Below are 23,676 nucleotides of genomic sequence, written 5' to 3' on the forward strand. Positions count from 1 at the left end.
CAAATCATGATTGTATGTTTACTTTTATATCTGAATAATCTCAGAAACTGGATGTGGGAGAGTTTGAAACAGTCATGGATAATTTTGGGGAGAGAAATATAGCCTTGTTACCATAGACTGTCTTTTTGTTGTTGTTTTAAACTGCAAACTAGTTACAAGGACAGATGTTTGAAATCTCTGGAAAAAATGAAACTGCGTGTGGGTTGACAATTATCAAATCAATACTGAATTAATAGAACAAAATTGCAGAATGCAGATTGGGAGTAAACCCAAGTGAACTTTGTGTGGTTTACTTCTGAGTAAATATGCATGCAGTTGGGTTGTTGTCAAGGGGGAAAGAATGAATTATATGACACAGCTCTGTGTAAGCGGCCCCATTTTTTGTTTCTAATGTGTGAAGGGAGTGAATTCAAGGAATATATCAGAGCCATGTAAAAGAGATACAGTGGCTCATACCTGGAATGTATGAGAAAACCATCTGTTCTGGTCCCATAACCTTAGTTAAGACAGGATCCTCAATATTATCCCCCTCGCTACAGAGGGGTAGGATGCCTTTGGCCCTCCAAATGTTTATGAACTACTATTCTGATGATGCCTCACCATTGGCCAGACTAGCTAGGGCTGATGTGAATTGGAATTCAACAACATCTGGAAGATCACACCCCCATCCCTACCTCACAGTGGGCTAATATGTCTGGGATTATAGACAGAGTTGGCAAGGACAACAGTTGGGTAAGTAATGTGTTTGGGCATAACTCCATTAAATTAAAGTGGCATCCTGCATACAATGGAGGCCATAGATTACCCACTGTGTACCACGTACATTATTTTAATCATCTTGCAACAGCTCTGTAAGGTAAATTCATGTTATTATTCCAGTATTTCAGATGAGAATACTGAATCTGAAAGAACATTTGGTAATGAGATCAGACCTTAGGAAAGACAGTACAGTAGGCCCTTGTTGTCCACTGGGGTTTGGTTCCACGACCCTCATGGATATCAAAATCCATGGATGCTCAAGTCTCATCAAATACAGTGGCATAGTAAAATGGTGTCCCTTATATAAAATGGCAAAATCAGGGTTTGCTTTTTGGAATTTATATTTTTTGCAATATTTTCAATTCATGGATGCTTGAATCCATGGATAAAAAATTCTGTGGGTATGGAGGGCCGACTGTAGCCACCATATTAAAGTACTGTAGTATAGATATATCCATCTTTCTTGGTGTCTGAGGGAAGGAAAGCAATTTTGTGAAATATACAATATTTTGCCAATTAATTTTTTTAATTTTATATTTAGGAAACTGAATGATCCTTCCATTGTTACCCCATTTTGTAGAGATGACCGAGGATACACTCCACTTCATGTAGCCGCAATATGTGGTGAGCATTGCAATATTATGTACTTGGAATATTCCAGTAGTATTCTAGCTTTCTACTTTCAGCAGACACTGGTGTATTTACTGGTGTTGCATAGGATTCTAGAGTATGTTTGAAACAGCTCATTTGCAGTAGCAACTGTATTGTTTTGACTATTTGAGATGATCTTTCAGCTTAGCAGGGGGTTGGAATGCCTAGCCTTTGGGATGCCTTGAAACTCTGAGATATTCTGCCCTGAATATCTGCTTTAATCCTTTCTGCTGCATCAGGAGTTTAGCTCCACCATGAATGTAGGTCAGTGATGTGAGAACTGACATGGAAATTTATTATTTGGGAAGCTGCTTAATTACAATTCCTTTACCCAGAACACTCTTATGGGTCCCTATAATTTGCGTGTGCATTCCTTTCTTACCAGGTTTCCTTCAGAGAGAGGTCTGTTTCATTTATTACTGTTAGAAAGTCCTTTGCTGAACCCAAACCTAGAGTAACCTGCTGTCAATCCCTGCTGGCAGTTGAGGAACAACATTTCACACTTGAACAAATGCTAGGAGAGCTACCATATGTTTTGTACAAGCAAGGGAAAGGAAAAGATAGTTAACCTCACTGCTTGACTCAAAAAATGAAACTTCCTTTGCTCACTATGAAACAGATGATATTTTGATTGTAACAAGCCTTTTTCCCCTCACAGGGCAAGCCTCGCTAATAGATTTGTTAGTCTCCAAAGGAGCCGTTGTCAATGCCACGGATTACCATGGGTCAACACCACTTCACTTGGCCTGTCAGAAAGGATATCAGAATGTTACTGTAAGCATCAAAGGGTGAATGAAAGGTTTTACTGAAATCTCATTTAAAATCATCATCACCCCAGCTATCACTCAGAAACACTTAATGTACTTTTTAGTCTAGTACTGCTTGTTTGTTGAAAGCAAAACAAAACAAAACAAAACAAAAACCCGAAACAAAACAAAACTTCTTCAGTTGCTTCTGTGGACAGGAAAATTGGGGATTTTGCTAATTTTTTTGCTTAATATTAGGTCCAAATGTTTTGGAGTACAGTCTTCACAATCCCTTACGATTGAGTCAGCTAGTGGGACTTCTAGGCACTGATGTCCAGAACATCTAGAGCAGTAGTTCCCAAACCTTTCTATGCCCCAAAACCCTAGGAAATATATGATGAATGTTTGCACCCTCTGCAAAAATAATACCACATTTGAAGGTGAAGAAGTCTAATTTCTAATTTTTTAACTACATACTGTAAGTGAACAAACTGAAATTCAGAAAATAAGCTTTTAACTCAGTGCATGGAATTCAAATCTAAATCGAGCAATTAGACTCTAATGTATTCAGAAAAAATGTAAATAGTAAATCAATCCCAGTTATGCACATAAAATTGAATGATTTCTTTGCTCCTAGTTCTCATTTATGATTTTGTCAAAACATGGAACTTTCTTCCTTGACTGTCTATGGATTCAGGTGACCTCTAGATTTTGTCTTGATTGACAAGAGAATACTGAATCCAGATTAACATAAGTATCTTTGTTGCACCCCTGAAATTCCATCTCACGTCCCCTAGATCTAGAGACCCAAAGGTTCTCAATCCCTGGTGTGGGCTTCCAGTTTAACACTTCTTACCTCATATGAGATATAAGGGGTGAAGTCAGCACCTGGCATCTTTGGGCTGCTGTCATGTCACCAGCAGGGCTTCCATTTCATTTATTTTATCCTCAGCTACCTGTCTTAAACTACAATTCCTGGGATTCCCTAGCACTGAGCCAGGGTAGTTAAAGTGGTCTCCAACTGGATTATTTCTGCAGGGTGTTTTGCACCCTAGTTCATCTTTTCTGGCTGGATTGCTATGAGATAACTATAATGCCAAACACTTTGAAAGAAAGGTAGGGATAAAAACATGCACGGAAAAACACGAGCATATAAAATCCATCTTGTGTACTATGTGATGTATCATGGGGGTAAAATCTGGGAAGTACGTAACTGGAATGTTTGAGATGTTCCTTTTGAATCCTTAATGTCATTATTGAAAGAAACTCTTTGAATGATAGCCACTGTGACCTTCAAGAGTGAGGAAGTCCTCCATCAAATTGACTCCATGCATGACATGTACCTTGAGCCTGCCTCTGCAGCTTCTAATGGGAGACAGCATCTATATAGCTTGGCCATAACTCTGAATAGGTTTTAAATAGTGCATGACAAGAGGCTTTTAAATGGTTTAGAAATGCAGTCCAAGCAGTAGCAAAAAATAAAATAAAAATAAAAATGAAAGAGTGTTATTATTTCTTAGCAGCTTTCAAAAAAAGAAGTGCATTAGTGATTTCATTTTGTTTGGGCACTTAGCTGAGCCACTGAAAGAGACCTTGGAAAAGTTACTGTTTTAGATAACAACCCCCAGAATCTTAGATCCAGGTATCTGGAGGTATCTGGAAATTACTGTTAGAGAAAGTAACATTTCCCCCCTTTTTTTATACACAGACATAATAGCAAAACACAACTGACATAGTTACCAACATATATCCATCTAAGCACATAACAAAACTTCACATTCACAACCACATCAAATTAAAATAACTTCCTTTCCTCTAACTTTTGGTTATTTTGAAACTCTATTGAAAAAGTAACATTTCCAAGCTCGGTGTGCCAAAGTATCATCTTATTCCTCCCTCCTCTTCTTATAAATACATTTGCTGGCTTTTCCCCTTTCAGCTCCTCTTGCTGCATTATAAGGCAAAGAATGAAGTACAAGACAATAATGGCAACACAGCACTGCACTTAGCTTGCACTTATGGACACGAGGATGTAAGTAATTTGTAGCAAATTTAATTAGTACCTATCATGTGTATAGTGTAGAATCTCAGCTTTCATTGAAACGGTGGGTTGGGGGGAAAATTGGCATCACATTTTCAGAGCTATCTTTGCATCCTTGAAGGCTAGAACTTGGGCTCATTGCTGTAGTCCTATCTAGAGAAAAATATTGCACCAGCATACAATAGCAGGTACATTTCTGTACTGCTTACTGATGCACTAAGTGGTTTACAAAGTGTAAGCTAATTGCCCACAACAAGCTGGGTACTCATTTTAGGACCCATGGAAGGTTACCAGGCTGAGTTGACCCAGAGGCCTTGGCTGGTATTGAACTCACAACCTTGTGGTTTGTGAGTGGCTGCAGTACAGGTTTTTAACCACTGTGTCACCAGGGTTCCCAGCATGGTGTAGTTATTTGAGTTTTAAAATAGGACAGAGAGATTCCAAGTTAACCATGATACTTGTTCACATTGGATTAGACTATCGCTACAACAAGTAATGATTGGTGCCAACTTGGACATGTTAAATGGGGGGAATCATGAAGAACTGGGCAATTGGTGGTTGCAAATCATGATGGATATACATTACCTCTAGAATCAGAGAATGCCGCAGTGTATCAAGTGCTGTGGAATGGGAATGGGACAGTACTCTTGCTCTTGTGTCCTATATTGTGCACGTTACCTGTTCAATTGATTGGTCACTGTGTGAACCAGATGCTGGGCTAGATAGATCTTTGGTCTTATCCATCATGGTTCTTCTTATGTCAACAGGATAAATTGTCTTACTAGGTAGAAACTAGTTTTACATGTTTCTAATTCCATTGCCTGGTGGAATGATGTTTTCATCCTCTTCCTTGTTTTGTTTTAACTTTCCAGTGTGTCAAGGCTTTAGTGTATTATGACATCCATTCTTGTAAATTAGACATTGGAAATGAAAAAGGAGACACCCCTCTACATATAGCTGCCCGCTGGGGTTACCAAGGGATCATAGAAGTGCTGCTGCAAAATGGAGCCAACCCAGATATTCAAAACCGGATGAAAGAGACTCCATCACAATGTGCATTAAATTCTACGGTACCTTTTGTTAACTGTTCTCTGGAAGCTTTTTAAAAATCAATTTCCTCTGTGATTTTTAAATGCTTAATTGCAAAGAGGAAAATGGCTAGGGCCTTGTAACAAAATTCCCTTTGTTTTGACAAATGAAGGTCATTATTTTGTTTCTGAGATGTCCCAGCGATGTGCATTCAGTTCTTTATCTGTTCTTTGGAGGTTTTTAAAATATAAATTCTCTTGAGATTTTTTTTTTAAAGCAGCTTAAAATTAATAAGAAGATAAAGAACCAGGGCCTCTTAAAAATAATTTCCATTTGCCTTGAGTAGAGGAAGGCCATGATTCTGCTTCTGAAATGTATAGAAAACAAGATCAATATTATAAATCAGAGGTGCTCTCTGATTTACTTTTATATCTCATCTCCTCTTTGCTAAGGTCATTTTTGTCTTCCAATCAGCAACTTAAAACTGTTTGTTCATTAATATTTTATCTTTCCCCCTGAAGATTTTATCTTTAATGGAGCTGAAATATCTCACATTTGAAAGAGGGAAGAGTGTTTCTCAGGTAAACCAAGTGTGCTTGTTGCAAACCTTTCCTTAGTGTAAAGATATTTACCTGCCCAAGCACTAAGAGTATGTTGATGCCGCCTCCTTTTGTTTTCTTTGCTGGTTCTGTCAGCCCCTAGCTAGATCTTCTCAGTGTGGTGAAGACACCATCAGCCAAGTATCATCTGTCACCAGTTTATCTTCTCCAATAGCGTCAGCAGCAACAGCAGTGAGACAAGAAGAAACAAAAGCTATTTATAAAGAGGTAAGCTGATGAAGCATTGCGGCACTGGCAGTGCGGCGGAGATCCAGAGTGTCAAAGCAATTCCTGTTTTATCCCTCATAATAGCAAAGCACCCATCCAGTAAAATCATACCTTCCAACATTTCACAGGTGAATACTAAGACACATGTGGTCAAGGAACATCAGAACATGGTCAAGATAACCAAGATTATTAATAAGGAAGATTCACAAACTAGAGAGACCATTTGCTCCTTTCAGAAGGTGGCTGCAGACTTCCTTGTTGGAGATATAGAAAAGTTCACTATCTGTACTCTGACACTGGAGGAGAAAGCTAACTTGTTCCCTTTGGAATCACTGGGAGGGGAAAGTTAAAGGGTTTAAAAACAAATCCTGGACAAAAAACAAATCTATTATTCCTTAGTAGAAACAGCTTCTCCTGCCCCATAGGATTACCCTGTTTGTTCTAAAACAATATGACATTGAATATGTCATGCATGGTTTGGAATAATTCCTTTTTTTATTTACAAGGTCCCTGATGCAGGCAGGGGATTTTCAAGCCTTCCTGCAAAGCTGCTTTTCCTTCCTAAAAGTTCTTTCTGTCATTCAGGAATTTAGGGGTGTTTGTTTTATGTGTGGATATGGCTGTAAGCTGCTGTTGTAGAAATATGAAGTGTAGAGTGTGAACACTTGTTGAGTTGCAGATTGAGAGCCACTTCTTTTGTTTTGCTTTTCCTTAAAGGGACCAACCTATGCCCCTGCATGTAGTTCAAGTAAGGGAAAAAAGATTACCAACAGCTTAGGCCTTTCAGCTTCTGAAGCCCATGGCCTCATTCTTTAATCCAACTTTACTTCAGTGCCATTTCCCTGTAATTTGTTGCAGTTCTTTCTTATTGAATAAGACAACATTTTGTTGCACGTTCACTGTATTGAATTTAGGGGTAGAAAGAATATGCCAAAATATTCAAAACGTGATAAAAAAACATATTTTTTTAATGTTAAGAAAGCCTGATGAGAACAATCCTAGACTGATGAGGATCTTAGCAGTTGGGGACTTAATTCTGTGTAAAATTTGCACATGGTTGATTTATGGAGAAAACAGCATTTTCTACTCTGTTTCCTGAGCAGAAAGTGCTGTTTTCTGTCCAAATCAACCAAACACAAATTTTGTACAAAATAAGTCTCAAATTGTGAATGGGCTTCAAGAACAGCATAGTTTTCAAAGACTTTCTCACAGGAGAAAGAAAATTGCTAAAATTACTCATTGCTTCTTTCAGGAAGAAAATTAGCAAATACAGTAATTACATCTTTAATAGAGTTAAGCCAGAGTTGTCATCACCACCACCATGTCCAGTAAAGAGAAAGAAAGAGAGGAAGGCCACATGCCAGATGGATAGACTATTAGGGAGATCAAGGGCATGAATTTGCAGGATGTAAGCAGAGCAGTGGAGGAGTCTTGGAGACGTCTCATCCACAGGGTCACCATGAGTTGGGATCAACTCGAAGGTGGTTAACAACAAACTATGAGACTGAAATTCAATTTCTTTCTGGTTTTATTTATTTTATAGGTAGACAAACTTTTAAGAGCAGTTGCTGATGGAGACTTGGAAATGGTAAGGTTTTTGTAACCTGTGTTATTTCTTTGAACTTTTGTTGATGGTGTTTGCAGTCATATGTGTTGATAACTTTATAGAGTGTACAATGTTAGTATACAGTTTTAAAGCACAATAATGTACAATTTTAAAGGCAATCAAGTAGCAATGCTTATTAATTTCTTAATAGAAGTGCCCAAGATTCTTCTTTTTCTCCTCCTGTGGGTCCAGGCTGGATTGCATCCCTGTGCTTCAGCTGCCTATTGTCTTGGGCAGGAGGTGCACAGAAATGCCGACAACCTCCAAAATCCCCAAACATGCTGGTATCCATGCTGACTGGGGATTCTGGAAGCTGCAGTCTTATAAAGTCGCATTTCACCTTATAAACACCTCACCTTGATGGTGGCAATGTAGCTGAATCTTTAAAGCAGGAGTGGGGAAGTTTTAGGCTATAGGTCCCATTATCCCCTTTCATTTGCCACGCTGATGGGAGTTATAACATCTGGAAATGTCCGTCCCCACTCCCCCAGTTCAGCAAATTGTAACTGTTGTAGTACATGATACAGCTGAGCCTTTCTCAACCTGGTGTCCTCCTGATCACAATTTTCATCATCCCCACCTATGATCACTATTGGATCTGGAGGAGACCAGACTGAGAAAGCTGATATCGCACACAAGGCTGGGAATCCAAAGAGGATATGCTTTGGTCTTCTCTCCATTGCTAGAAGACAAGGCTGAGTGAGGGGAAGAGTGTCCAGCACTCATTAACACCCGTCTTTCATTTCTGAAGCCAAGAGTTAATTGAAATTAAACATCCATAGTTGATTGAAATTAAATGCTGCAATCCACCCAAAGGGAGGAGGGGATGAGGAAAACCCATGTTTTAAAATAGCTGTGCCTTTCATTATTGATACAGTGACACCTGCGTCCTACTTAGACCTTCATATCCAGGAGCAAAAATGTTGATGGGAGGTGATCTGGAGATGGAAGCCAGGCACTGTATCTTTATGGTTTTTTAATAATAGTATCAGATCTGAGCAAGATGTTATGGCAGACTTTATGCCGCCAACAAATGCAGAAAAAGCCTTACAGAAATGAAAAGCAATTGAGTGTGTTTTGATTTTTAATATCTTACTTTCTATGCATCAATATCAACTTGGCTGGCTGACCATAGTCCAATTACTATACAAATAAGCGAACAAAAAAAAGAATATTCCTGGAAGTTACATGATTACCTATTAGCAGACGAAAGAATAACAGAAAAAATAAAACAGGAAATCAACATATATTTTGAGCAAAATAACAACAAGGAAACATCAACAGATATAATATGGGACGCATCAAAAGCGGTAATCAGGGGACACTTAATACAGCAAGAAATAAGACATAAAAATAACGAAAAAAGAGAAGAAAAAGAACTAAAAAATAAACTTAAAAATAAAGAAAGAGAATACATAATAAATCCAAGCAAAAAGGAATTAGGGGAAGAAGTACAGGTAATTAGAAAACAGTTAGAACAAAGAATAACAACAGAAGTCATGAAAAATATAAAAGAATGTAAACATTATCACTTCGAAAACGCAAACAAAGTGGGTAAATGGTTGGCCAATAAGTTAAAAAAAGAGAAAGCAGAGAAAACAATTCTGAAATTAACAGAGAATGGAAAAACATATACACAACAAAAAGATCTAATAAGGATAACAGAGCAATATTATAAAAACCTATTTAAGGAAGTAAGAGGGGAGGGAAACGGAAAAAGCAAGAAACAAGAATATATTAGAAAATGCCAACCCACAAAAATAACCAAAATACAATTAGAAAATCTGAATGCACCCATTTCAATATCCGAAGTGGAAACAGCAATTGACAAACTAAAAGAGAATAAGGCGCCGGGGCCAGATGGATACACAGCAAATTACTACAAAACATTTAAATCTGAGTTATCACTTTGGCTGCACAAAACAATTAAACAAGTCGATAGTGGAAAAATACCGGAATCATGGAAACAATCCATAACGGTACTAATACCTAAAGAAGGGAAAAACCCCGAGAATATTGCAAATTATCGCCCGATCACTCTATTAAATATCGATTATAAAATCTACGCATCTATACTGGCAGAAAGGCTTAAAACTTTTCTAAGAGAATGGATTTCAGAAGAACAAGTGGGGTTTCTCCCAGGGAGACATCTAAGAAACAATATCCGCACACTATTAAATATAATTGAACACTATAGCATATATAAGGAAAAAAAATTGGGACTAATATTTATGGACCTAGAGAAGGCATTCGACAACGTAAACTGGGAGTTTATGATGACCCTAATGGAGGAAATCGGAATACAAGGTAAATTTTTAAATGGGATACAAAAAATATATAAAAGTCAGGAAACACAAATAATCGTTAATGGAGAAAAAACAAACAGCTGTACGATTACCAAAGGGACCCGTCAGGGATGCCCTCTTTCTCCGCTATTATTTATCATGATAATAGAGATATTAACTAGTAAGATAAAAAAGGAAGGAAAGATCAGACCACCCAAAACAAAAAATCATCATTACTACCTACGTGCATACGCAGACGATTTAGTAATCTTTCTAGATGACCCTGTAAAAAGTATTAAAAAAGTGGAAGAAATCTTAGAAGAATTTGGAAATCAGGCAGGAATCAAAACAAATAAAAGCAAAAGTGGAATAATAACCAAAAATATAAGCCCAAAAGAAATTATAAGATTAAAAACAGTAACGGAATTTGAAATCATAGACAAAACTAAATACCTGGGAATAACAATTACTAATTCCAACAGTGATCTGTATAAAAATAACTATGAGATTGTGTGGGGTAAAATCAAAGCAGAATTGAATAATTGGTCCAATAAATTTTTGTCACTTTTGGGAAGAATAGCGGTAATCCAGATGAACGTGTTACCTAAAATGTTATTTCTATTTCAGACACTCCCAATAATAACGAATAAAGCACCTTTTGTACAATGGGATAAAGATATAGCTAAATTTATATGGCGCGGGAGGAAATCCAGAATAAAAGCAAAAGTGATGCAAGGGAAAAAAGAAATGGGAGGACTAGGTTTACCTAATCTAGAACTATACTTTAATGCTTGCGCCCTCCTATGGGCTAAAGAGTGGATAACACTAGAAAATAAAAAACAATTAGAATTAGAGGCAACTGATATGAAAACAGGTTGGCATGCACTTCTTTTATACGAGCAAACAGACAGAAGGTTTAACATCCACAACACCAGGAAGGTAATACTTAAAACCTGGAAAAAGTATAAGGATTTTTTTTACACTAAACTCCCATCGTGGACGTCAACACAAGAAGCCTTTCATAAAGAAGAGTTCCCGGAAAACCACAAATGGGTAAAATACGAAGACTGTATAACTAATATAAAAGGGAAGACGGAATTGAAAAATATAGAGGCTCTAGTACGTGAGGGGGGAAAAATCAACTGGTTACAATACGAACAGTTAAAAATAGAAACTAATAAGGATATAAAGAACAAAGGTATAGAGACAGGAAAAACAGAATTCGATAAAATTATAATGAGGAAAGAGAAAGGATCAATCAAGAAGATCTACAATAGGCTTTTAGAAATTGATCAAAAGGAAGAAACGGTAAAAGAAACAATGGTAAAATGGATGGAAAATTTAGGAAAAACCATACCACTAGATACATGGCAGAACTCATGGAGGACAACCCAAAAATTTACAAAAGGAAATACTTTAAAAGAAAACTATTTTAAAATATTTTATAGGTGGTATCTAACCCCCTCCAGACTAGCAAAAATGAAAAAGAATGTAGATGGACACTGTTGGAAATGCAGAGAAAAAGTGGGAACAATGTATCATGTATGGTGGAAATGTAAGGAAACACAAAATTTCTGGAAGCAAATACATAAGGAAATACAGGAAGTGAACGAAATAATAATACCCCTAAGTCCTGAACTATTTTTATTAAATATGACAGAAACATGTAACACAAAATTAAATAAAAATCTGACCAGTACATTACTTTATCAGATTACGGCAGCACGCATGGTATTTGCGAGGCACTGGAAAGGGAAAACTATACCCAATATAGCAGAATGGAAAAATAAAGTATATGAATTTAAGGAAATGGATAGAATGACTATGTATATCGCAGGAAGAACAGAACAAGAGTTTGAAAAAAAATGGGGAAAATTAACAGAAAAATGGAACAAAGAGCAAAATAAATAAATAAAAGATTAGAATTTGTGTATTTGGGGGGGGAAAAAGAGGGAGGGGAAAAGGGAAAAAGGAAAGTAAAGGAAGAAGGGGAAAAAAAACACAAAAAATCCCTATAGCCCCAACTGAAGTTGGTGTGGATCGGATTCAATAAGAACCTTTATTAGATAACACAGTAAAGGGATAAGGTGGTGTGGAACAGATGAAGGGGTAAATATATATAAAAAGAACCATGACTGGAAAGGCATAAAATCTCCTCTCTTTCTCCGTGGTTAAAAGTATACTGTAATGTCCTTTGGTGTTTTGTTTTGTTTTGTTTTGTTTTTGAAACTGTCGGAAGTAAAGAGGGAGAAACATTGAGGATGTACGGAAATGAACTAAAGAAGTATAACTGTAATAATTTAATCGGTTGTATTATATTCAAAAAATGAAATAAATATTATATTTAAAAAAAAAAAATATCAACTTGGCTGTTCCCATCCTATAATTTGCATTATTTACTGTCTCCCATGATGACTTAGAATGCCATAGCAATTTTATTCTTTTCATCAGAAGCCTTTAAAATTCTGGCACAAGGCAGTTAACAGTAAAGCAAATTATACTGCTGTATGTTTGATGGATAGAAGTTTTCCCTTTAAAAAAATACAAAAGATTGCACAACACCGTGGTTCTGTTCAGATATTAAGCCACTGCTCTGACAAGTTGGAATCCAAAACCATAGAGTAAACTGAAATTGGAATCCATGGGGTTTGCCAAACAAAGGTGTCTAAATTGATAAAACACTGTTAGAAGCTGTTGCTCCCCTCTGGAGACCACTGTACCTAAAAACAGAAGTGCTGAGTAAATGTAAAACCTGCTTTGGTGTATGATTAGAAGGACAAAATATGATTTGACATGATGTCTACATGAAGCCTGTATGACACACAGAGAGGGTTGGTAGTGGTTTGAGTATTAGTTTAAGACTGTGGGAATCCAGGGTTCAAATCCCCACTGCATGACCTCAGCCTCAGGAGAAGAAAAAGGCAACTCCTTTCTGAACAAATCTTGCTAAGAAAACCTTGTGAAGGTTTGTCTTAGGGTTGTTGTACATCAGAAATGACTTGAAGGCATGCATCAACAACAATGACACAAAAAGAATGGCTTGGTTGAGCAGCTGCCAAGATATGTGTCCCTACAATCCCCTAGCATTTGTTAAACTGGGTGAGGCTGATGTGACTTGTGGGCCAAAAACATCAGAATAGGAGATGTTTTGCACTCCAAGGAGTCAAAAATTCTGCAGAGCCAGGGAGCATTCTCTAGCATCCTGGTTTTCTTGGACTCCTTGTTGCTCTGAAATATAAGGAAGACACAGAGTGACATGCATTAATTGATGAGAAGGGATTATAGTGGCTTCAAGGGCTACTTAACATGTGCACCTATTTTAAAGCACATTTAACCTTTTGACCAAAATCCCCTGTTAATCCATTGTCATTGGAAACAGATACGATGGCAATAGCATTATTAAATTGTCAAGGCACAAATTCAAACTTTACAGTGAACCATTTGGAGAAGCCTGCATGGAGTGAATACTTACTGTTGTTCAAGTATATGTAATACATGTTGAGTTGAAAAGGAGGGGATAAGAAACTTAAGGAGAAATCAGTCTTGTTTCTCTGCCTATTTAGGAGTTACATACTGTTAGAATTCATTGTGTATCTTACCTTTTGGTTTTAAACCCAGAGATTAAAAAAAATGTTGCTTTTAGCCAAAGGCCTTTGCATCAGACTATATCCAAATAACAACAAAACATATAAGCATCAATCATCTAACCTCAAACATTATACATCCCACCTATAATCATAAAACAGTTTACAAAAACTATTAAAAAAAATTAAAGTTAAAAGGTTAAAATAATTTAAATAATAAGTAAACATGTTTAAATGTAATTGTCAGCTTTACAGTTTATAGCTATCTCTGCTAGGTGTTTCTTTCTAATCTTTTTCACAGCAATGGCAAACAAAGCATCTCGCCAGGTAACAAATTTATCTTTGTTGGCTAGAAGATGAGAAACCATATCCTCCAGGCTTTGACATAGACCAACTTCAACTGGGGTTTTAAGTTGTTTCCGATTTAAGGTGACCCTATCATGGGGTTTTCTTGGCAAGTTTCTTTAGAAGAGGTTTCTTCAGCCATCTTTTGAGGCTGAGAGAGTATGACTTGCCCAAGATCACCCAGTGGGTTAATATGGCTGAGCTGGGATTTGATCCCTGGTTTTCAGAGTCATAGTCCAACGCCCAAAGCGCTAACAAAATAAAAACGGTGATAGTGAAGGGATCACGTTGGCATCTTCTGGGGCATATGCTTTAGTTTTTTAATCTTCAGGAATCCAGCCTAAATGGATCTTAGAGGCATTGTTCAGAATAGGAGGATCAGAGTCTCAGGAAGTCATTTCTCATTTACTTCACAGTTTCAAGACAAACTCGTTCTGATAGCAAGAATGTTTTCATTTTCTTTCCCCTAATTTTCAGTTTCCTACAATTTTACTTGGAGGAAATGAGATGCCATGAGTGTGCCTTGTTAGGTCTTTTGGTACATCTCATTTAATTCAGCAATTACCTTGTCTCTTCTGAAAAAAACTGCAGAAAGTTTCTCCCTGTCTGGGCTAAACTGCTTCAAACTGCATGTAGAGTCTGCCATGATTTGAAGGATCTTCTACTTTATATAGAAAAGAATCCCTTGACATAGAAAACTAGATTTCAAGGAAGAAAGGTTGTACCTTTCCCTTTTTTCTGACACTCTAGTGTGCAGAGATGTTCTTTTCCCTCATTCCATTATATGAGCCTCCACCTACCTTCAGAATTTGTATAGCTCAGATATAGTCTTATCCCAGTGAGAACAAGACTTATGGTTCAAATGACAAAAGGATGGCTCTTTTGTCTCCTCTCCCTCTGCCTGAACCCTGTGTTTTTGTTCTAGGTACGTTATCTTTTGGAATGGGTGGAAGATGATCTTGAAGACACTGAAGAAGCTGGCAGTGCAGAGAAACTGGAGTTTTGTCATCCTTTGTGTCAGTGTTCCAAATGTGGTCTTGCACAAAAGGTTGGTCAATTATCTTACCTGATTCACCCTTAGTGCCAACCTTGCTAGTAGGCAGAGTCAAACAATTGCCTCAGGTGGTAGATGCTGAGAGGCAACTCTCAGTTTCCTAGCTGTTCATCTTGAGCTCATTGGCACTTTCTCTGTTGGAAGATAGAGGTCCAGAAGCTCTCTTGGGCTCTCCAAATTAGCTTGCTACCCCAGTTGTGGTGATAATCCCTCTTCATTGCCACAGCTAACGTATGTTTTAGCTGCCAACCTACCTGGCTTCTCTATGGGGAATGGACAACATCTTGCCTTCTGCTACAGGCATCCTGATGTCTTGAGCCAACACTCGCCCTCCCTCTCTGCTTGCAAGAGCTCTGTGATTAATTCGGAACAGCTCTTAAACATGTCCTCGTCCATAATAGAGTTCATGACCTGATGGGATGAAGTCCTGGCTAATCAGGCTTTTGCAAGGATTGAGTAGCAGTAAGTCAAGAAGTTCATTTTACTGAGTGAAGAGAGGGAGCTGGGCTGTAAAACTTTGGACAGGAGGGCAGAATTTAACATCCCTGACTTGCCTTGTTCTTTCAAGCAGTGGACACTAGCATTTGGTTGCCCTCAGGTTGAAGGAATTTTTGTACCTGTGCTAGTTAGACAAGACCGTTGCTCTTGATCTCTGCGTTGCCTCTTTTTCTACATCCCTGTGCCTTGCATTGGTTGAATTTGTAATAATGTGTTCACATTCTCTGTCTGTTCCTGACCAGTAGTTGGTGCTCAATGCTTGTCTGCATGTTCTTTATTTTATAAGTGAGGAGCTGAGAAAGTGTGGTTCTGGATTTCCCTTGGGTTAATTTTTATTTTTCCCAACAGAAATTCTTCAGAGTACCCAGTAATGGCTTTGGCGTAAATGTTACTAACCAAGAAGGTCAGACTCCACTCCATATAGCTGCACTCCATGGACATGATGACTTGGTCACACTCTTGCTGAAACTTGGGGCTGATGTTGGGGCAAAAGATGCTAACCACACAGTGCCTCTTCACCTAGCCTGCCAGAATGGTCACTTGGAGGTAAGTACATTTTCTTTAACAAGTCAGTGAACTAGAAGAGGAAAGAAATATAGTTGGCCAATGTGTAAAATTACAGCCAGACTAGGCTTTGGATAGACAGGAAGAACACAGGTAGACTTTGGGAGTGGCATTCATTTGGGGACATCTCACTGTAGCTGGGGTTGGAAATTGTGTAGCCCTCCAGATTGCAACGTCCTGTAGATATAGCTGAATAATTTGGGGAACTGGAGTTCAAAAAGCTTGGACAGGTTTGCAGTTGTCATTCCTGCATTATGGCCTATAAAGGAACAGTGGCATCACTAGATTTGGTTTCACCCTGTAACCCATGGTGTCACCCACATTGATCTCTGTCCACACCACACCACATAGAACCCTTAGTAATGTTTTTTGTACTAATATTACTCATAAAATCATGATTCCCATATATCACTGAATGAATGGTAATAGTTGTGACTTCCCACCTAACTGGGTTTTGTTTTCATATATGGTTTGAAAATGGTCATGAAGTTCTTGGTGAACAAGCTAGTTTACTTATTTATTTATTGGTACGTCAAGTTGCATACATTATTTGTATCTTAATGACACTTCCCCCCCTTCAGTACCAAAATACTCAAAACCAGAGCTGTAATAAGAAAACCAAGGACTCTAGGCCACTGGGAAAGGCACCTTTTTATTATTATTTTGTAGGGGGGAAATAGTATAATGTACTAGAGGTATATCATGAAAACTGCAGATCCTGGACCAGGAGGTTGTTAGTTTATTTGGTAATCTGGGCCTGGTCAAAATAGTCTGTCTGTATTGTCAGAAAACAAAAAGCCACCAAGTACAGAGTGAACTACAGATATTTTCAGTAGTTCCACAGCCTTTTTGTAGACAGTAGAGCTCAAAAGCCTCTAACCTAAGCCATGCGTTTAAGTGCATTGGACAGTATTCTACTGGTTAAATTATTAACTAGAGTGTGAAGTCAAAAACTTTTAAATTCTCTGTTTTGTGTTGATTCTCCTTCAAACTGAAATGGTAATACTTCTGTTTTTCATTCAAAAGGTAGTAAAGTGTCTGATAGAGAACAATGCTAAACAAAATAAAAAGGACATTCATGGAAATACGCCCTTGATGTACGCTTGCTTGAACAACTATCGGGAGATAGTGGCTTTTTTGTTACAGGTGAGGGATCTTCAGGTACACTTTTTTTTTAAAAAAATTCCTTTTAGTTGTGAACTATATTGTGGAGACTGAGATGGCATAAAGGGACATCTGAAAAAATCTAACCTCAGAATGGCAATTCCCCCCTTCCCCAAAACAGCTCTTGCATTTTTCACAGATCCAGATCAGCTAATCTCCCCCTTCCTTAATGTGAATGCTAGGTGTTGAATGCAAAGAACTGTTAAGTGTGAAATAGATAATAGTAGTTCTGCAAGCATTTTTGTATGATTTGCCAACTCAAGTCTGTAGCCCTAATTGTTATTGGAAAAATAAATGTGTTTTGCTTCCCTTCAGTATTGCCACGTGCATATGTCTTTTCTCTCTTTCATTCCCTTTTCCAGCATGGGGCCTTGGTTAACCTTTCCAATAATGAAGGCAATACATCCCTCCATAAAGCTGTGATTGGGAGTTATGAAGCCTTGGTGCAGCTGCTGTTGCAATATGGAGCATCAACGCACATTAGGAACAACAGACAATGCACACCTCTTGACTATGCTGAGCCTGTAAGTGCCATGTTGGTTCCCAGAATTATGGCATGCTTAATCTAACTTGGGGTGGCAATAAACCTCCCAAATTTTGCATGATGCTTAGTAGGCAAACACTGGTACATAGGAAGCTGCCCAGAATCAGATCATTGGTCTGTCTGGCTCAGAATGGTATACCATCTCTGCTCCAGGGATGGGCAACTATTTTTCTGTTGAGGGTCACATTCTCTGAAGGTTACTGTGTCACAGTCTGCATGTTGGCGGTGGGTATCATTGAAGCTAGCAGACTGCAGGGCCAAAAGTAAGTGAGCTCAGTCTTTTTCTCTCTTTCTGCCACCTCTCTCTCTCCCTCTCTTTCTTTGCTAACTCATTCTCTCCCTTCTTTCTGGTCACACAGTGGGCTGCTCCTGTAGATATTTGAACCAATTACTTGCAAAGCTCTTTAGAAATTAGTCCAAGAGCTGCACCTTAGGGTTGCAGGTAGCCCAGCTGATCTATGCTGACTTTTTAAGGTTTCAGGTAGGAGAACCTTTCCTAGCAATTCCCTAGAGCTGCTAGGAGTTGTAATGTGCTCTACCATTGACCTTCCTGTGTGTCTTAGGTATCAAAGATTTAAATGTGGGGTGATTGGTTCCTATTTTAAACCTGAAAATATTCCTACTCAAGTGACCTGTACAACATAAATAGAAATTTAGTCATCAATTTTTAATGAGAACTAAACCTCATTTTTATCTCCTTTCTTCCACCCTGTTTAAAGAATTCAGCTATTCTCAAGCTGCTACATGCCACACCAATCTCATCAGAAGGAAGAGAGACCAATTACAAAGCTCACATGTCTGGAAAGATCAGGAGAAAAAGTGAGTGCTGCATTTTGATGAGCAGATGCAAATCAAGAACAAGGCCTATCGTATCAAGCAGGTAGAAGAACTATGGTAGCTGGATAGAGCTGGGATGCTGTTTTCCTTGCTGTGCTAAAATAAATGTTGTCTTCCTATACGTGTTGTTTTCAGTTAGAGAACATGGTGGGGGTAGCTGGGAGATTATATCAGATACCTCAGGGCAGGGCTGGGTAGCAGGTAGATTACTGTCTACTGGCAGATCACTAGCCAGTTTTAACTGGACCACTTAAGTGATTGCTGGCTTCTTGGAAGTAATGCCACAGTAGGGGACTTTGGTTGGATCCAGCAAAGTACAACTTTAAGGGGGAAGAATTAGTTGCTCAGTTGGATGTGCTTTACTCTTCATAAATATGTACATGCCTAAACAAAGGCCTACTTTGAATGGAGAACCATAGGCAAGGAACCCCACCTTCTACATTGACCTCTGCTCAGCTTATATCTGCCTGTGTTGTAGATGCTGAGGTTAGTGATGCAAATGTACTAGTTTGGTCTACACAGGGAGGTGACAAAGAAACTAGTTTCTGTATTTGTAACTATTTTCACTTGAATATGGTAAAATGTTGAGCTGGCAGAGGGTTGAAACCTACTTCATCTCTGCTCTTCCCTCTCATTGTGAGGAGTTTTAATTCTCTATAAAAGTCAGCATTCAAACATGATGGTCCCCTACAAACATCTGGTACTGTTCATTTTGCCAGTTAATTCCTCCCTCATTCTTGATATTTCATCCAACTGTTGATTGATTCCCTTTCAGCATCTTTTAAGACTTGCTTCAGTTATGAACCCTGTGTTGCCATCTCTTTGTCTACAACTTGGACACATTCTTTTTAAAAACATATCTTATGACAACTTTAATTCTTAATTCAGGATTATGTGGACTTGATTACTGAAGAAGAATGCCAATTAAATGGTTTTTGTTACTTAAACCTGCAGTCAGCTTTAAGTCTCCTGAGATAGCCGATGATCTTGTCACCCGGCGTCTTCAACTTGTCCAGTCAATCAATCGATTTAACAAGTAAGTTCTAAATCTCTAACCGCTGATGATGCTGTTCTAAGGAGCAAATTTTTAAAAAATGACACTATACAGGGTTCCAGTGTTGAGAGTATGGCAGTGACTGCTTCTGCAGGAAATCCTTCAGCGATAGATGAAGAAGAACCATGTTGTACGGGAAAAAAGATGGGCTGCAACTACTGGTGTCTCTGCCTTTCTTTCTCTCAAACTGATTATTTCTGTAGTGTGTTCTGGAGCATGAACTCATCAATAATGAGCAGTCTCCATTTCCAAACTATGCATGTCACATGGACACTTTCTATTTCACACTAATGTTCTGGATGGTATCCTTGTCATCATAATGCATTAAGGTGTTTAAGGAAGCAGCTCAGAATGTCTTGGCCATATTTGACTTAATTTGAAAACTCTAAGAGCATAAAACATTTGTTTTATGTTGTTGGGGATAAAAAAAATACCAAATTAGCCCCCTCCTTCCCCATTAGCTGATTGGAGAAACGTCCGATGATGCCTTCAGTCATTTCTGGCTGATCTCCAGGTCACTCAAACCACTACACCAGACTGGCTCCCAAGACCCAGGATTAAAAACAAATGAATACAAACTGGCACCTTTTGTCTTTTGACATATTGCCACCTAGTGGCTGGCTGGAAAGCACTAGTGTACCAAAAGAGATGTATTAAAATGTAATGTTTTATTTCCATCTTGTTCATGTTTTTTCTTTAGATCAAAAGACCTGCGGAAGACTATAACGAGAGATAAAAGCGTACCTAACTTTGACGATGAATTGCTTCACCAGGTAGGGAGAAAGTATCTTCTAGTACTGGATTTCCTACGTAAAGCAGCATGTAGGCTGGTTGGTCTACAATACCTCTGCTGATTCATGATTTCATTTGCTTTGGATTTTTTAGCTGCTAGTTAACCCAAAGCACCTAACTCATGTTCTTCTGTCCCCCCTAAGTTAGCTATTAAGAGCTTTGATAAGAGCAAACTGAAGCCTGTGGATCCTCTGGAGCAAAGTCAAACTCACAGCCTTGATGCCAGCAACAGCAGCAAACCCACCAGGGAAGATGACAACCCTGAAGAAGCAGCAACACCCATTAGAAGTAAACTAATGCATCGAAGACACACTGTTAATGTGGCCCTTTCAGCTACAGACGTCAGTGGCATCTATGATCTATCCAGATCCAGAGATGAAAGTGTTTCTTCACTAGAAGGCTGCTCTGATTGATGTTTTCAGAAACCACAGACAAGAAAACTTGTTCGGAGGGGAAACAGCAGCTTCGTACTCTTTCCACTCAGCACTGAATTATTAAAAGATGCTTAAGATCAAGGCTTTCAAAACTGGTTCAGGAGGATCAGGAGTCTCCAATCCAAATGGAGTTTGCACTTTTGGAGAATTAAATCCTTTTACTTGCAGATAAATTCACACAATCCAAGAAGTTAATCTATATCAACAAACCTGATCAGGAGATATGGTTAAATATGTAGACATTTCTGTATTCTTGCACCCGCCAAATCAGTTTCAGCAGTAACGTATGATATGTCGAAAACCCACAGAATTTCTATGGACTTAAATCTTATAGTTTGAAAAAGCAGTGATTACAAGTTTTGTGCTGCTAATTCTCAGAAGGATTTGGGGCACTCCAGAATTGGGAGATGTATATAAACCCTGATGCAAGATTGCACAGTCAGTTTTATTTCCATTGGCTTTATTGCAGTGTTGGAGGTTACAATAACTGCTTGATGCATTTTGTCTTAGACCTGGAGCCTAATTTAACAGAATTTTCTGCAAAGAAGCAGATTTCATATATATATATATATATATATACTAAGAAAGCTTAAATTTTGTTATGTTGCCAATGCTAAGATTCTGAAATTCAAGGCTATAGCCTGCTACCGTTCAAGATAAAATAGCAAATATTCATGCACAAGAAAACAGTGCTACTAAATTCACTGAGTCTAGTAAAAGGAGTACTTCTGTATCATCTGGAATGTATTAAACATTTTATTCTCCCCCCTCCCTTAGAGAACCTCCTAAATGAGCCCGTTGTGCACTTTTAGAAATGGGGTATCAAATTTAGGAATTTTATTCTTAATTTTCCACTTCTAAAAAGGGGTAGAATTGTAACTTGAAGAGCACAGTTAACTTTGGTCAATTTACATTGATTTTTATGTAATATTTGTATACAAAACTTTGGTTTTTTATTGTTAATCTATTTTGGATGGTCTGTCAAGATTTCTCTGCACAGAATAACGTACTGTACAAAAAGTAGAGCTCCAGTGTGTTCCTGAAGGAGGATAAGTATATTTTTCTACTAAGTACTTGAGTTCATCTAATTTTCTTATGTGCCTTGGGCCTGTGCCAAATGATGGAAGGAATAACATTAATAAATCTATGCTCTTAGTGTGTGGCTCTCATATTTACAGCATATTATGATTTCAACTTGGGTTGATGGATGCTTGTGTTCTAACTTTCAATGCATAGTCTTAAAGCCTGATGTAAACTTGCCTAGTATAAACCCTACACATCTAGGTGTATACAAGCAATGTATGCTTGCTTTTTCTTGGGTACTACTAAAAGGAGTATGGACACTCAACATTCACACAGGCCATAATTTACACGTTAAAGCTGTGAACACCAATCTATGTATAGGCACAAAGAGGATGAATATCCATGTAAGACGAAATAAGACTTTTCATGGAAGAAAGTCAAACGAATTGCTCAGTACAACTCACTTAGGGAAAGGTTTTAATATCCATTTCAAACATCTTGTTATACTTCACCTCCACAAACCAGAGAGGGAACAACCTCTCTCCCAATTTACATTCTGGCCTATGTACAATGTTGGTATGAATCAAACTTTTATTTTATTCTTCAACAAAAGGCACAACAAGTTACAATGGCATCATGCATGTAAGACAAACATGAGAGATTTGGCCAACTGCCTTGTCTATTTTGTGTAACTGAAAAATGGAGGTAGCCTGAGGAAAAACAAGTCTTTTGTTTACATAGCATTGTGTTGCACTGTTACATAACAGTATACAGTCAAGCTACGGATAAGTAATTGATTTTTACCGTAGACAATTTAGACACAATGCATCCATCTCCTGTTGAAATTAGACTTAAATTTTCTTAACTATAGTGTATCATGCGCAATAATTGGAGCACTGTGGCTACCTTAGGAAGAAAAAAACACCTATGTAAAACAAATAAAACCTTCCTCTGCAGATCTAATAATTCAGTCTCATGATGAAGAACTCTCTGATTTCTAATACAACCACCTAGCAAGATACAGTATCACGCAACCATGTTTTTGCCAACCAACCTCTCTTGATTGGCTTTAAAAAAGATTTCAGCAAAACTACAAGAAGTGTTCTATTACCAAGCAGACTCATGGGCAAGCTATTCATGCCACTCCTGATTCTTTCAAACCATGGCACACACTAACAAGGCTCTGCTATCAGCCAGATCCTTGGAGCTAGTTTAAAAAACTGGCAACAAATCCTGGCTGACATTAACCATGGTTAAGGTAATCTGATGAAATGGTAGGGAAAATAAGCACTTGGGAGGGAAGGTTCCTCCATCACCGAATCCCTTAGCTGTAGTTAGGCTGGGAATATTGTGGGCTAAATCCAATTTCAATCCCATTTACAACTGACACTTTGAAATCAATGGGACTTGTAGTAGCCGTACCTAATAACGGCCACACAGTTTTTGATTAGTTGGGACTAGAATTGGATTTATACCTGTGAGTGTATAGCAGTCCTTCTTCACAACGGTTTACACAAAATGAAAATCCTCTCTTTAGTCCCCAGACATAACTCTACTAGCACTGGAAAAACCTGTGACTTCTTGCAATGCAATCTTTTTTACTCCCCGTTGTGTTAATGTGACACTAATAGATGCCAAGAGCAGAGGGGACTCTCCTAGGTCATGCCAAAGGATACCTGAAGCCTGAGAGACAGTGAGCAAAAATCTACCTCTCCACCCATTATATAAAAAGGATCTAAGAAAAACGTTTCACTTAATTTTATTATTCAGAACATGAGATCATTTCTTTTCCCTTTATATAAAAAATGTATACAGAAAAAAATGGTGTAAACTTTTTTC

At 38.1% G+C, this 23,676-nt stretch overlaps 1 protein-coding gene across 7 annotated transcripts in view; it reads left to right on the forward strand.

Moving 5' to 3' along the window:
- Window positions 1-21,969, forward strand: part of ANKRD27 (ankyrin repeat domain 27) — a 45,332-nt gene extending 23,363 nt beyond the window's left edge. For 3 of the 7 annotated variants that reach the window (XM_042480864.1, XM_042480865.1, XM_042480866.1), the window contains 15 exons: window positions 1,301-1,383; window positions 2,069-2,184; window positions 4,096-4,188; window positions 5,070-5,267; window positions 5,748-5,807; window positions 5,922-6,053; window positions 7,597-7,641; window positions 14,799-14,921; window positions 15,774-15,971; window positions 17,016-17,135; window positions 17,516-17,677; window positions 18,417-18,516; window positions 19,489-19,570; window positions 20,289-20,361; window positions 20,524-21,969. In XM_042480864.1, the coding sequence (XP_042336798.1) occupies window positions 1,301-1,383; window positions 2,069-2,184; window positions 4,096-4,188; window positions 5,070-5,267; window positions 5,748-5,807; window positions 5,922-6,053; window positions 7,597-7,641; window positions 14,799-14,921; window positions 15,774-15,971; window positions 17,016-17,135; window positions 17,516-17,677; window positions 18,417-18,516; window positions 19,489-19,570; window positions 20,289-20,361; window positions 20,524-20,793 (1,855 nt within the window). In that variant the 3' untranslated portion in view covers window positions 20,794-21,969. Of the gene's footprint in view, window positions 1-1,300; window positions 1,384-2,068; window positions 2,185-4,095; window positions 4,189-5,069; window positions 5,268-5,747; window positions 5,808-5,921; window positions 6,054-7,596; window positions 7,642-14,798; window positions 14,922-15,773; window positions 15,972-17,015; window positions 17,136-17,515; window positions 17,678-18,416; window positions 18,578-19,422; window positions 19,571-20,288; window positions 20,362-20,523 lie in introns of those variants that run through there. The other 4 variants (XM_042480867.1, XR_006105168.1, XR_006105167.1 and 1 more) reach the window with 4 other exon arrangements.
- Window positions 21,970-23,676: the final 1,707 nt, after the last annotated feature.

Source organism: Sceloporus undulatus, chromosome 8 (assembly GCF_019175285.1).
Source record: "Sceloporus undulatus isolate JIND9_A2432 ecotype Alabama chromosome 8, SceUnd_v1.1, whole genome shotgun sequence".
Taxonomy (NCBI): Eukaryota; Metazoa; Chordata; class Lepidosauria; order Squamata; family Phrynosomatidae; genus Sceloporus; species Sceloporus undulatus.